Source organism: Melospiza georgiana, chromosome 8 (genome assembly GCF_028018845.1).
Source record: "Melospiza georgiana isolate bMelGeo1 chromosome 8, bMelGeo1.pri, whole genome shotgun sequence".
Taxonomy (NCBI): Eukaryota; Metazoa; Chordata; class Aves; order Passeriformes; family Passerellidae; genus Melospiza; species Melospiza georgiana.
This window is the reverse complement of record NC_080437.1, coordinates 23,210,687-23,225,133: the sequence shown is the minus strand read 5'-3', so window position 1 is coordinate 23,225,133 and position 14,447 is coordinate 23,210,687. Positions and strand designations below refer to the sequence as shown.

At 52.6% G+C, this 14,447-nt stretch overlaps 1 protein-coding gene across 5 annotated transcripts in view; it reads right to left on the bottom strand.

Moving 5' to 3' along the window:
- DNMBP (dynamin binding protein) overlaps positions 1-14,447 on the bottom strand; it is a 35,261-nt gene that overhangs the window by 2,445 nt on the left and 18,369 nt on the right. For 4 of the 5 annotated variants that reach the window (XM_058029660.1, XM_058029663.1, XM_058029659.1 and 1 more), the window contains 12 exons: positions 6,912-7,099; positions 6,201-6,300; positions 5,550-5,697; positions 5,013-5,030; positions 4,151-4,350; positions 2,968-3,098; positions 2,628-2,732; positions 2,307-2,435; positions 1,549-1,881; positions 1,017-1,199; positions 743-941; positions 219-652 (listed from right to left, as the gene is read on the bottom strand). In XM_058029660.1, coding sequence (XP_057885643.1) covers positions 219-652; positions 743-941; positions 1,017-1,199; positions 1,549-1,881; positions 2,307-2,435; positions 2,628-2,732; positions 2,968-3,098; positions 4,151-4,350; positions 5,013-5,030; positions 5,550-5,697; positions 6,201-6,300; positions 6,912-7,099 — 2,168 coding nt within the window. Of the gene's footprint in view, positions 1-218; positions 653-742; positions 942-1,016; positions 1,200-1,548; positions 1,882-2,306; positions 2,436-2,627; positions 2,733-2,967; positions 3,099-4,150; positions 4,351-5,012; positions 5,031-5,549; positions 5,698-6,200; positions 6,301-6,911; positions 7,100-11,432; positions 11,488-14,447 lie in introns of those variants that run through there. The other variant, XM_058029664.1, reaches the window with a different exon arrangement.

Here is a 14,447-nt window from a genome sequence, read left to right as displayed (position 1 = left end):
GGCTTTTGTCCTTCTCCCCAATGACAGCCCTGGCCCCATCCTGGCCTCTGCCCACCCCCATCTGAAGCCTGGTTCTCTGCTGTTGGAAGCAAAGGTCTCATATCCCACCTCCTACATATTCATGGTCACTGCCAGGGAGGAGGATGATTCTGTCCCCAGCCAATCAAAGCAGTTAGCCCTTGGCATCCCCAGCCCCACGTGGGTGGCTGAAGACTCACCTGGTTGCCCTCTGACTCGCTGTTCTCCAGCCCTGAGTCTCTGTCCTCCACAGAGGGCGTGGGCCTGAGACGTGCTTTGGTGGGGTGCCCGTTGCGAGAGCTGGGGCTGCAGCCCTGCTCAGGGCGGCTGCAGCGGCGCTGGGATGTCACAGTGCCAGCCAGCGGGGCCATCCTGTCACCAGAGCCAAGCTGGGGCACACAGGGAGAGTCCACCTCCAGTGGGGACTCTGCTGGGGAGACAGAGTCCTGCAGGGGTTTCTGAGTGAAGGTGACGGCCGCCCCACTGGGGCTGAAGGTCAGGGTGGCGTTGCTTTGGGGAGAGGAGCTGCTGAGCTCCGACTCGTTGGAAGAGTGGCTGCCCACAGAGACGTCCGACTGGCTGCGGCGGGGGTTGTAGGGCTTCAGGAAGGAGCTGTACACAAAGCCTTTGGTCACTGCAGAGAGGGACAGGAAGGGAGCTCAGACTGGGGCACAGGGAGACCAGAGGAGGAGACTCACAGCAAGGGCAGGGAACAGCCACCTACCCCCATTGTCTATGAGCCAGCGATTCTGGCTGCCCATGGGGTCCTTCTTCTTGATGACACCCACAATGTCTCCTTCCAACAGGGAGACATCCAGGTCCTGGGCAGCATTGAAATTGCGCTCTGCCTGGAAGAGACTCTCCGGGGGATAGCGGGCCAGGAGGGCAGCGCGGATGTCGTCCGACTGCAGGAAGTGGGTCGGCTGCAGCGGAACAAGGCAGGTGTGAGTGGCTGTGCTGGGCTCTGCAGGCCCTGGCACCGGGCAGAGGGAACTCACCAGGCCACCGAGGGGCTGCCGCCGGGCAGACTGCCGCTCCATGCTTTTCCTTTCAAAAGTCTTCTTGGGAGCTGCCTGGGACTCTGGGAAGAAGGTGAAGGCCTGGAGCTGCTGGAGGACTCGACTGTGCTCATCCTGGAAGATGGCAATGAGGTTCCCTTCCCTGCCAGACACCTTCAGCAACTGGAACCAGAGCAAAGTCAGGATCCTGGTTAGGTGACAGGTGCAGGAAGAAGTGACCAAGCATAGACCATGGCAGGGCTCTGAGTTCTGCCTGTGACTTGCATCAAGCCCAGGTCTGCAGTCCTGTCTGGACTCAGCTCTAAGTGGTCCTCAAACTTGTGACCTGAGATTCTCTCAGGTGAATGCTGTCCTGCCACTGCTCCAAGAGCCTTCTACACACAACTGCAACATAACCCTGCAATCCTGGCTCCAACACCATCCCACAGGAGCTCTCCACAAGTCACTAGTGCCCTGAAACTGCAGTAGCAGCTTCCCCCACGATGTGACACGTCCCAGTGAGTGAACTCACCGACAGCAGGGGTGTGAGCTCCTCCAGGGCCAGGCGCACGAAGTCGCAGTGTGCCTCGGCGTAGCCGCGCACGCAGCTGGCAAAGAGCTCCTTGGCGAAGCGCAGGAACTGGGGCAGCTCGTCCAGCAGCTGTGCATTGAGGGCCTCGTAGTTGTTGCGGGCTGACTGCAGCTCCTCCAGCGTCCGCTTGTCCTTCAGCTTCTCCGCTCGCTCGGAGCAGTTGTGGAAGTCGAGCAGTTTGTCGAAGCGCTTCTGCACCAGCTTGTGGGGCCCCGCAAACATGCTCAGCAGCTGGCTCAGGGGCGAGCTCACCAGCCGCTCTGTCCGCTCTTTCTGGTGGGCACAGGTGCAGGGAGACGGTGAGACAGGGTGCTCTCTCCCACTGTGAATGCCAGCAGCTCACTCTCCAGCACACAGCCCCCCAGGACAATACAGTGACTGTCTCCTGGTGGCAGCCACTGGAGCTCCAGAGGTCCCTTCCAACAACAATTATCCTACAATCTTACATAATTGTGCCAGCATGGGTAACTTTATGCAAAGTACCTGAACCACTCACATAAAGAGCTGTAGCATTTCAGATAGGGCTGAAAAAATGCAGGCACAGTCATAAACTGCTAGGCATCACAGCTCTCAGGAGGGCACAGCTAAACAGGAATGCTCACAGCTCTCCCAGGTTACCATCCCTGCAGCCTCCCAGAGCCTGCCCATCTGCAGCAGACCCCCAGGGAGGGCCTCAAAGGGGCACAAGCCTCACTCACAAAGCTGGAGAAGAGCTGGTCGCTGATGAGACGATTCACTTTCTGGAACTGGTCCAAGTCCCCACTTCCCTTCTCTGTGCACAGGTCCCACATGCTCCCTGCTGCCAGCGCCTTCATACAAGCTGACTCCTGCACCAGAGAGACACGGCTGAGCCATGCTTGCTGCCCAGAAGGGGCTCCCAGGGCAGCCCAGACCACCCAGCCCCAGCAGAGCTGAGGCAGGAGCCGTGGCCAGAGGCACTGCAGGCACACACCATGCAGACAGGAGGGGCAGTGCATGGTGAGCCCCACAGGCCTGGCATCACACCCAGAGTGGCTCACCCGGACATGCTGCAGGTACAGGGAAAGGTCCCGGATGAAGGACTTGATCAGACGCTCCTGCATCCGGAAGTTCTTCTCTGTCTCTTCAAAGGCTTCATCCTTTAGCTGTGAGAGAAAGTGTTTCAAGGGAGGCAATGCAGGACTCAGTCCCTCCCAGAGTACAAGATGTGGGGCTCTCCTGCCCCCAAGCTGGGCAGCAGAGATGGGTGGATCAGACCCTAAGCTCACTCTGCCTCGCTGGCCTGGATCAGAGCTGGACAGGGAAAGGAAGGGGTATGGAGGGACAGCAGATACTGCTGGAGAAGCACTGCAGGGGCTAAGTGCAGCTGATGCACAGTACCTGGGGTGCAAAGCCTGTGAGATGCTTGAGGTGGCTGCTCACACGGTTGGATTTCTTGATGATAGAGTGGAAGTTGAGCTTGGAGATCTTCTCCATGAGGCTATCCTCATCCCCTTTTCTGTACTTTAGCACTAAAGAGATTGATACAGAAATCAAAACACTTGTAAGCACAAACACCCATGTCTTACACTGCCTCATCAACAATCACCTTGTTAGTTCTCCTCTTCCCCAAGCCTCTGCAGTCCTAAGAACCCCACATTTAATTACAGAATGGCTTGGGTTGAAGTGACCTAAAAATCATCTAGTTCTAACCCCTTTACATCTACAAGACCAAGCTACTCAAAGCCCCATCCAACCTGGTCTTGAACACTTCCTTGAGTGGGGCATCCATAACTTCTGTAGGCAGCCTGATCCAGTGCCTTACCATCCTCACTGTAAAGACTTTTCCCAGCCGTTATTATTTTTAAAGCTATTATCCAGCCCTATCACTGCATGCCCTTATAAAATATTGTATCATAACCTCCCATCCCATCCAGCACTGCGTCACATGTTTGGTTCTTGAGATGCCCTTCAGTTTGTAGACAAAGAATTCAAAGTCTTCCACGGGATTATGCATAGTGCCATCATTAGATGACATAGGAGATGATGCACAATAGTCCCTGGACATGCAGAAGGTGTCTATATTGCTTCTTTAGCAAATACAAGCAATCATTACATGCAGCCTCTGTCACCTCAGCTTCAGTGGGGCTATGAGGAAAGACTGAAGTGTAAGATTTGCACAAACTGGGGACTTTCAAGGGAAAACAGGGTGGCTAGCAGGTATCAAAGGGAGTAATTTTCTCCCTCTGTTCAGCCCCAGTGAGGCTACACTTGGGTAGTTTTGGTAGTACACTGTGTCTAGTTTTGGTGCCTGGAGGCCATGGGCGATGTGGGAGAACCACATCTCCTAATCCATGAGGAGAGATGGGGGAGCCAGGTGGGCTGGACATGAGGAAGTAGAGGGGGATCTGCTCACAACCAGCAGCTACCTGAAGGGCAGTTACAAAGGTGATGGGGCCCAACTCCCCTAAGCAGCAAGAGTTCTCCATGACATGGTTGCCAGCTAAGGCTCAGTGGCCAGGACACACAGATCTCAGCACAGCCACTCCTGTCTCTCTGTGCCCAGCACTGCCCAGCTCCTCACCCAGGTCCTTGCGGCGCTTGTACTCGTTGATGTTGACGTTGATCTCTTTGACTGCAAGGACAGCAGCTGTGAGTGGTGCCTTATCAGGGTGGGCCTCAGGGGTAGCACTCAGCAGCTCCATCAGCAGCAGCGGGTACCGCATCACCCTCTGCACTGGCTTGATGAGGAAGGAGCCCAGGTTAATGTAGTTTGTGCAACCCCTGGAAAGTCAGGACAAAGGAGATGTACCAGGTGTCAGTCCGGCTCTGCCACACACATTCTGCCCCCTCAAACCAGTGACAACCAGACCCAGACCTACAATGCTTCTAAATCCACTGTACTCCCTACATCAAGCCACCCTTATGTCCAAATTCATTGCACTCCTGAACTCCTGGTGCTCTCAGATCAACCCCAGGTCTGTTCCTTACTCACAGCAGGTCATACTTCCCAGCCAGGATCCTCTTCATTACTAGACCCACCATGAAATCCCACAGAGGCACAGCCTCATACTTGCCAGAGAGCCACTTGTTTCACATGCTGTTCCACCAACCAACTGCCCAGGTCTGTCTCCCAGTGAAGGACAGACTGACTGCAGGACTGCAGTCACTGCAGGGCTTTCCTGGCTCCTTGGGGCTGAGGGCTCCCAAATCCTGTTTCCTGCCCAAGACTTCCCCATACCTCATCACCTGTGCTGCATATCTGTGCAGCCCACCCACTGCCTCTGCTGCAATGTTGCCACAGACATCCCCCTCCTCCCAGTGGTGCCTCCACAAGGCACTGTTAGGGCAGCCCAGCATGCACCCAGCCTGTGGCAGAAGGTTAGTTACAAGGCATGGCCACACCAACACAGACAGACAAGCAGGGACTAAGAGGAAGTACTCACCATTCACTGTACAGGCTCCTGCCGGCCCACAGAGTGCCAAAAAGCAAAGAAAAGCAAGGATTAATGGGGTGGCAGGTGTGCAATCCCACAGCCAGTGTCTGTGCCCTGCCCAGTGAGGCTGCCAGGGCAGTGGGCAGCCCTCTCCTCCCAGAGCAGCCACTGGCACTGCTGGCTCCTCGGGCAGTTGGCTCCACAAGCTGTGCCTGGCACTCACTGAGCCAGGCAAAGCAGCTCCTTCCTCAGCAGCCATGGCAGCTCAGGGTTTGGGCAACAGGAGCCCTCAATCCAGGACATGCCATCTTCTCTATACATTGGTGGCTTCTATGCAGATTTTAAGGGGGTCTACAAGTTTCCTAGCCCATGTGCATTGGTGCAGGGGGCCATTTGAACCCAGAGCCCAGTCAACTATGCAGTGCCACCATCAGACGTTCTGCAGTCACCACCTGAACTATCTAAACACTGCTGAAGAGGGGCAGGGATGTTGGAAACTGATCCCCCTATCCCAACCTGGTGGCTGCCACCTGAGGAGGCTCAAACCTGAGGCTATCCAGCAGCTCCAAAAGTAGTTTCTGCAATTTCTCATCCTTCTCATAGGTTTCCAGCAATGCAATGGCCTCATCATGGTTCTGGCAATACACCCTGTAGACACTCTCCAGCTCTGCACGATGTGTCAGGAACACTGGTCCTGCAGACAGCAGCAAAGCAGAACTTCAGACTCTCCTGGTCCCCAGCTGCCTCCAAAAACACTGGTGCGTCTCTTGATAAGACATCCGGTGTCCCCATTCCACACACACAGCTCAAGAAAACAGCTCTGCTACAGCACGCAGGACCCCTCCCCATCACCCACCAACACAGAGAGCTCAACCAATCCAGGTCTCCTGGGGGAATAGTGGAGATAATGGTCACAGGAGCCACAGAGCAAAGGCACAGGCAGCCCAAGCACGAACAGCCCAAGCTGGCAGCACTCTGGGGCAAAGGGCCATGGACAGCCACAGGCACTGTGTCTGAGCATAGTGACCCCTGGGGCAACACAGATCTCCTGGGCTTGTGTTGATGATGGGTGGTGATGGGTACCAGCAGGGAGAAAGCCCAGTCCCACTGATCCTCTCCCATCATTTAACTGTTATGCCCTGCCACTAGCAATGCCCACCCCAGCCTTCTGAGAACAGGTAACAGCAGAACTCATACCGATGGCATCTGAAGCCTCCAAGGCGGACAGCAGCTGCTTGGAGAAGTTTATTACCATGTGGATGTTTCCAAAAAGGCCCTCAAAGTCTATGTTCTGCATCTAGTGAATGGAAAAAGAGATGTCCTGGATGGGGAACATGTCCCAGTTAGACTCAACAGCCCCCACATTTTCCCCCTGCAACCTATCAGTCCTCAGCTTCACAGCAGGCACCTGGTGTGACCTCCTCTCATCACAGTGACTCCTGTGTCCTCCATTCCCTTGTCCTCAATGCACTGAAACTCTCACTCCTTACATGTCCTTCTCTTTCCCAGAAATTCCACCCCTGCCTCTGCTCACCTGGTTTTCTCTTTTTCCTCCCACTAAATCTGTCCCCATGCCAAGACCCCATATCTTATTTCTCCTGTCAATGAATTTAACCTATAACCAAACAAAGGGAAACTTTTCCTGCACCAAAAAATTCAATGTGTGATACTTGCTGCCAGGTCTCTCGTTCCCAGCGAGGATGAGGGTTCAGCAGGATCTCAAAGCAGATGGGCTTATTGCAACCAGTGCAGGGAACCGTGGGAACCACCCTCCTCCCCTCGGAATAGCTTTAATTTCCTCTGTGGGTTCCCGTGCTGTGTAGTCCCCTCTGAGAACTAAATGGACTCAGTATCTCACCCCAATCCACCAGTGCTGCACCACAGTGTCCCCTCCCTTCCCAGCTCTACCTGTGCCTGCTGCAGGGGCACCATGATCCTCTCCACACACATCTCCAGATCTCTGATATAGTCCCGCTCTGTCTGGAGCAGTTCCTCAATAACCTTGGCCCTCTTCTCCAGCATCCTTTGCTCTGCGCTCTCGGTGGTGGCCGAGGATGGCTCCAGGGATGGTGTCTGGGAGGACAGGAGAGTCATCTCTGCAAGAGAGATAATCGAGATCAGCATGCTCCAGCAAGGATACCAGGGCAGGAGACAAATAGCACCTGAACTGCTACACATGTGACCCATGAGACCGAGGAACAGCACTACTGAGAGTCCAAGGGCCTTTCCAGAGGGGCCATCCCCAGGCTGCAGGGAGACCCGGCTGCTCCCACAGCCCACCCTGGCAGCACCAGGGGCGCCGCACAGCCCCGGCACCGGCACGGCGGGCACAAACCTGCCCCACACGGTCTGCCCCGGAGCCGGCCGGGGCTCGGCTCCGCTCCCACCCCGCGGCTCCGGGAGCTGCAGGCACGGAGGGAAGCCCCCGCTAGGCAATGGCGGCCGCCCCTCCCTCAGGCTGGGAACAGGGTCTCCATTCTCCGGGCCCGGGGCATTTCCATCTCAATGGCCGCGGAGGGCCCCGGGCACGGCAGCGCTGCTGCCGCCGGCAAAGCCTGGAGCTGGAGCCCGGCCAGCGCCGCCCCGCCCGCAGGGCCCGGGGCTGCGGGCCGCCCTCCGCGGCCCCGTCCGGACCCCCGGGCCGCCTCTCCTGGTTTTCTGTGCCACCTGCGGCCCCGGGCCGGCCCAGCCCCCTCCGCCTCCATTGAGACTTTTCATCCCCCGCGGATTCCTGGGCCCCGCCGCTCTCTGCCCCACCTGCCTGCGCTTAAAGGCTGCGCCCCCGGACCGAAACCACGGACACAGGGCTGCCCCCGACCCCTCCCTGGCCACCCCTCGAGGCCAGGAACACTCGGGGCTCCCCCATTTCAGGGCAGCACGGAGCCCCTTGCAGCACCAGCCTGCCTCGGGTACCCCACTTCATCTCAATGGCTGATTCCGCAAATGGACCGTCTGCTACGGAGCTCCAGCTGCCCTCCATCAGCAGAATTTTTTTTAGAGCTACAGACATGCCCCAGTCCAAACGTTTCCAGGAATGTTTTTGCAGGACAGGCACTTCCAGAGGTCCCTGACCTCTCCAGTGACAGCATCAGACAACAGAGGCTCAGCCCTGCTTAATCCCAGGGACACGCAGCAGGGCTTGGGATTTATCCGACTGTGCACAGCCCTTATCCCGGTACCACAGTACCCACAGCCCTTATCCTGGTACCGCAGTACCGACTGTGCACAGCCCTTATCCCGGTACCGCAGTACCGACTGTGCACAGCCCTTATCCCGGTACCGCAGTACCGACTGTGCACAGCCCTTATCCCGGTACCACAGTACCGACTGTGCACAGCCCTTATCCCGGTACCACAGTACCGACTGTGCACAGCCCTTATCCCGGTACCGCAGTACCGACTGTGCACAGCCCTTATCCCGGTACCACAGTACCGACTGTGCACAGCCTTAATCCTGGTACCGCAGTACTGACTGTGCACAGCCCTCATCCCAGTACCACAGTACCCACAGCATTTATCCCGGTACCGCAGTACCGACTGTGCACAGCCCCTAACAGACCCCCTTGCTCCCAGTGCTTCTGCCAAGGTGCTGGGCAGGCTGTAAGCAGCCCCAGCCGTGCTCTGTGGGGTGATGGCAGCCCCCAGCACAGCAGCATGAAACACGGGATGGGAAAATTGCTGCCTCAGCCTAAGTCCACTGCTCCTCCAGGCCAGGGTCTTCACACTGAAACAATCCAAGAAAGAAAAGACACCCAAGCTGAGACACTGACTCAGCCCATGATTATCTGAAACCATGCCAGCCCTTTTGGCCCTTCCCATTGCAGAGCAGCCTCGGCAGAAACCAGGAGCATCAGCATCAAACAGTAAGTTCTTAGAGCTATCCGGGCTGAGGATGAACCATTGTGCCTCTGCAGAAAGAACAACTTCAAAATCATTCCCAGTGCCAGCCTGGCAAATGGGAAACCCAGCTGAAACACAGATGCCCTCAATGTGGGAGGGAAGATATTTGTCTCTCTAAGCTGGCATCTCTGCTGCCCTGCCTTGAAATCTAGCCTCGGGAGAGGCAAAACAACCAGCTCCATGGAGGAGGATTCAGTGACACAACCAGCACTTCATTTAGTAGGCAATCGCTGGGAAGAAAAGGCCTCACTGATTCCTACTGGCAAGTATCCTTAAGCCTAACCCCATCAGAGCCTGTCTTGGCTTTCCAGCAGCCCCCAGTGATGAACTTTAACAACACAAATGCAGCAGGAATACACAAGGAGGGCCTCAGAGCAGATGCTGGGTTTAACTTATTTTGCTCTTTGCATTTCTACAGCATTTGATAAGTTAGGAGCAGACTGGGCCCTGCTGTGCAAGGTCCTCCACAAACACCCACAGGGATATCCCCAGACACAGCACTGGGAGCCTGGACAGGGTATGAGCAGAAAAACGTACAGGAGGGACAACTAAGCACTAAGATAATACAGTCAGCAGGTCTTTGTGGCTCAGGGAGTTAATGAAGTAACAACAAATGAGTTATCTTAAAGAAGGCATGGCACTTGTTTTGCAGGAGAGCAAGTTCAAGTGGGAAGGCAGCCTGGAAGAAAGAGGAAGGTGTTAATTTGCAATGCAAGCAGGTGTGTGAAACCCGGAGGGGGTGGGCAGTGAGATGATACTATTGCATGGGGTGGGCTGGGAAGAACCTTGAAAATTAAGACAAGCCAAAACCACAGCCAGAAATGACCCATACAGCAGCATTTGGGAAGACAAATGGAAAAGATTACATTTCTTTGGTCAAAGAACAGGATTTTATATTTAGCCCCAGGAAAAATGCCACCACGTTAAGTTTTGTACAGGACACCTCTGGAGTTTACTGCCCCACTAAACAACCCTGCTGTGCTCCCAGCCTTAGCCAGAGCTAACTGCAGTCACACCATGTGTTTGGCTCCAGCTCGCCTCAACAGAGCTGGGGATGCCCAGCACTGCTGGCAAATGCAGCAGCTCCCCACGCTCCACCAAGCAAACCCCAGGCAAGTAAATCTAGGTCAGGCCCTTACAGAAAGTACCCTGTGGCAAGGATTCAACCCACACTTGTGAGACTGCCAGCTCCGTGACACCCTCCTTTGGCAAGTCTCAAGTCCCTGCCTATGGAAGGGAAATTAAAACCTTCATTGCACAGATTTTAAGCCCACAGTAGTTATCAGCTCAGCCTGGATGACCTGGCACAATGCTGGGCATCACTTGTGCATTGTATCAGTATTTGGACGATTTTGAAAACTCATACAAATTAATTCTCCTCTGGCCTTCTTGCTCTTTCAGAACATTCCAAGACTCCTCCAAAAACAAGGCTACATTGCAGTTAAGGCTCTTCAAACTCTTGTTGTTTATCCCTAGTCCAGCATCCTCCTTCAGCAATTAACTCAAAAGTTTTTGAGTTTCCAAACACTTACAGCTCAAAATATTCAAATACAGAATTTATTTGCCTCTTATATCTGTATCTTGTAATATTTGGCTCTTATATCTGACCAATATGTATTGCTTAGTGTTTGTTTCTGATGCATTTAAATACTCTTACTTTTTGCATTTCATACTATCTCTGTTAATTGTCATTAATTTATTTTTTCTTGTTTGTCACACATCCTTGTATGTCTAACAGCAGCTTTCCCTAAATGAAGCTTATTAAGCAGTTAGCTAAACCCACCAATTTCACAGCGGTAGATTTTGGTCATCTAGTAAGTATTTTTTAAACACATCTCCATTTTACTCCACAGATTTTCTATTTAGATGTTACCTTTCAATTTGATTCATCATGCACATCAACTTTGGAGATGCTAAGACATACACCACAGCTTGAATGGGCTTTGTTGGCCTGCAGGAATATGACTTGTATTTTTAATGAAGCCAACAAATTCCAATCCAGTGACAAATTCATATTTACCCATGACACAGTTACCAAATAGGCATTCAGAAATACATTTCCAAAAACAAAGTTCTCAATCACAATTCTCAGAGATTCTGTTCTCCGGTTTCTCCTCGGTTGATGGTCTGAGACAGCCTCCCAGGAGCACCTGCTTTTGAGCTTTGCTACACCCCTGCTGGACCCACGAGAGACCCAGCAGCAGCTCCTAACCCAGCCCTGGCAATGGGGTGTGAAGATGGAGCACACTCCCACCTCTGCCCTTCCTGGGGAGGCTGTGGTTTGCTATTGCAATCACACTGCTCATCCTGCTCACCTGGGAAATGTCACTGCCATCAACTTTCTTCCAATTAACAAAAACCTTGAATTGCCATTAGCCAGCCTCCTAGTGGGAGCACACATGCAATTAGAGGTTTTCCCTGAGCAGAGCTGACCCACACAGAGCAGATCCAAGGGGATGCAGGTCCCCCATGCCGCAGGGCTCACCCCAATGCCTGCCTTGCCCCCCAGCTGCTGCTCCTCAGGGCTCACCTGGCAGCATCCCGCAGGTGATGCTCCCTGGAGAGGGACCAGGACAATCCCAGGGATCTCCGGTGGAGCTGCTCCCAGCCGCCAGGCAAGCCCGGCCCGGCCCACAGCTCAGCACAGTCAAGCAGTGACTCAGGACAAAACAAACCAGCTGCAAATATTTGAAGTATGTGGAGGCCAGGAGGGGAGGAGCCACTGCCGACCATGAGAGGGGGGGCGATGAAACTAGGGCAGGGAATAATTAATCTGAGCAAAAGGCTAAACTGGCTGCCAGGAGCAGGATCTGGCTGGGGTGAAAACTCTTACTCCAGACTTTGGTGATACACCAGGGAGCTGAACAGGGACAGAACAGGGATGCTTCTCCAGAGCCATTGGAGTGGCTTGGTATCCTAAACATGCCTAATGCAGAGCTTTGTTGGGATGTCTCTATGCCAGATAAGACCACAACCATGGCCCCAAACCGCCTCTGGTTGCCCAGACAGCCCCATGGCATTCAGTGTGAGCAGAGAATGATTCCAACCATTGACAAAGAAAAAAGTGAAGTAATATGATGGTGTAAAATAGCTAAGCTGCTAAAACTGAGGCAAGGCATCAACAAAAGCATGAACAAAACCTCTGATAGACAAAAGAATGAAAGCTGAATGAAATCCTTCTTAAAAAGGATGTTTTAAATATACAATTCAAAAAACATGAAGAGAACAGTACTGATGAAAAGTCTGTTCTGCATCTGTGCTTCAATAAAGACAGCAAATATAAATATATAAATGGACATAGTAAGCCAGATAAGAGATAACAGACACGTCACAGAAAAATGAGAAAAGAAAGACATCAAGAAAAATCCATGGATGGTAGAATTCAGTTTTCATCTTTTAAATGAGGAAATAAAACACTACTTTATAATGGACCTTTATTTCCCTCCAGGACAAAGGAAATCCTACAAGGACACAATCCCACAATTAGGCAGAGTGAGTACAGTTTTTGGCAAACCTGGCAAAAAGGTAGAATTATACAATAATTTTCTGCTCATTTCTTTCTAAAAGGCAAAAAGAGAAAAAAAACCCCAACCAAACAAACAAAAAAACCAACAAAACAAAACCCAAAAAAACCAACCCACCTTTAAAATCCACTGCCAGTGGAGTGGAGACTATCCAGAAAAGAAGGCATTTCTAAACAGGTTCTTCAGAGACTGGATTTACTTAATCCCACATAACAGAGTAAATGGAAAATCACTGCTGTCATGTGGAGAAGTGAGGATCAATTCAACAGGATCACAAATAAAGATGAGGCATATGAGTCACTGAGTGATGCAGGGTACCCTGAATAAGATGGAATTATTCAAACCAAGCAGGTTTAATGCAGACAGATGCATTACTGTATTAATGGAACAAGAAACACAGCCACATGCAGGACTGTATTCTGGGCAGTAATTTTTTGGCTTGATCAGACAAAATTCAACAGGAGTTCCCTGAATGTTGCAGAGGACCACTGGGGTTTTGGACAAGGGCACAGGAGCATAGCAAGGTAAACTAGTGCTGACACCCACCCAGAATGCCTCACCCAGCTCTGAAGTCCTCTGTTTCAAAAGAGTCTGAACTGAAAAATGAGTGAGCATCAGGAAGAATAAACACTGAAAGGTCTTCCTCTGAGTCTTTGACATGGATATTTTAAGACTCCATTCACTACAAAGGACTGAAGACTGAAAAATGATTTAATTACAGTACCTGCCTGAGAAGAATATCCATCAACTAAAAAGCTCTAATTTAGGAGAAAAAGGTTGGGGTTCAGAGCTGAAATGTAACACATTAGCATGCAAAACCTTTAAGAATGATGGTGACTAAGCAGCAAAACTATGGCAGGTGGGCTCTCCTGTTGATGTGTCAGGCAGTCAGACATCTGAGTCTTATCCCAGAAGAGCTGCTCTAACCCTGCAGCTGTCACCCAGTTACACTGTACAGAAATCTGTAAGAAGTGTGATAACCCTGTGAACAGAAGAGATCATCTCCACTGGCTTGGAAGTATTCAAGGCAGGCCAGATGGGGCCCTGGGCAACCTGATCTAGAGTGTGGCATGCCTGCCCATGGCAAGGGCATTGGAACTAGATGCCCCTCTAGTTCTCTTCCAACCCACAACATTATATGATTCCATGATCTGTACTGGGGCTTTAAAGTCACAAATTCTGTTACTCCATGGATGGAGGAGGAACCTGTTAGAGAAGTAAACAGCATTAGAAAAGGTGCCTGGAGCACACACTGAGGGAGAACCAGAGCTGACTTTTGCCTGCCAGCTGCACAGGAGTTGTCTGCTGCCAAGCACAATGGGAGCTCTTTTGGGGAGGTGCTGGTGGGATCTCACACTGAGGCAGCTGCAGCAGCAAAGCAGTACATGCCGAGGAGAGATGGTCCAGCACTGTGCCCCAATAGGGCAAGGGGAGGAAAGTAACAGACAACTGCAGCCAGAAAAAGGCCACAGGATGGACAGACAGTGTTTGAAATACCTGGAGCTTTCATCTCTCCTGTTCTGCTGTGAGACACTGGTGCAGATGTTGAGAGCATCCTGCCCTGCACCTCTCACCGCTACTCCCATGCCCCAAGTGGAGAAGCCTGCCACAGTGGAGAAGAATCCTATAATCCTGAAGAGCCTAGGCTTTCACTTGGCATCACAGTCTGTCCCTTCAACTCTAGCAAAAGCTGGAGAAGCAGCACTGCTCCAGCCTCCTAAGGCTTTGTGGACCACTTCCCATCCCACTGTTCCTGGCCTCCTCCTGGCTCCCTGGCTGCCCTTTGGACGTCTTGGCACCGCAAAGCCTCTCCCTTTCCTCACCCTGGGGACACAGCTGAACAAAGTCCCACCCTTACAGGGTGGCCTGAGAGTACAGAAATTCAGCCATTGGAGCCTGCTTAATCATCAAATACCTCCAGAGGACAGACTTCTTGCTAAGGCAGAGTAGACACTGCCTCCAGCTTTGCCATCACTTTGGCTGTTGCAGTTTTCCTCTCCGTTTCAATCCCACTTCACGGA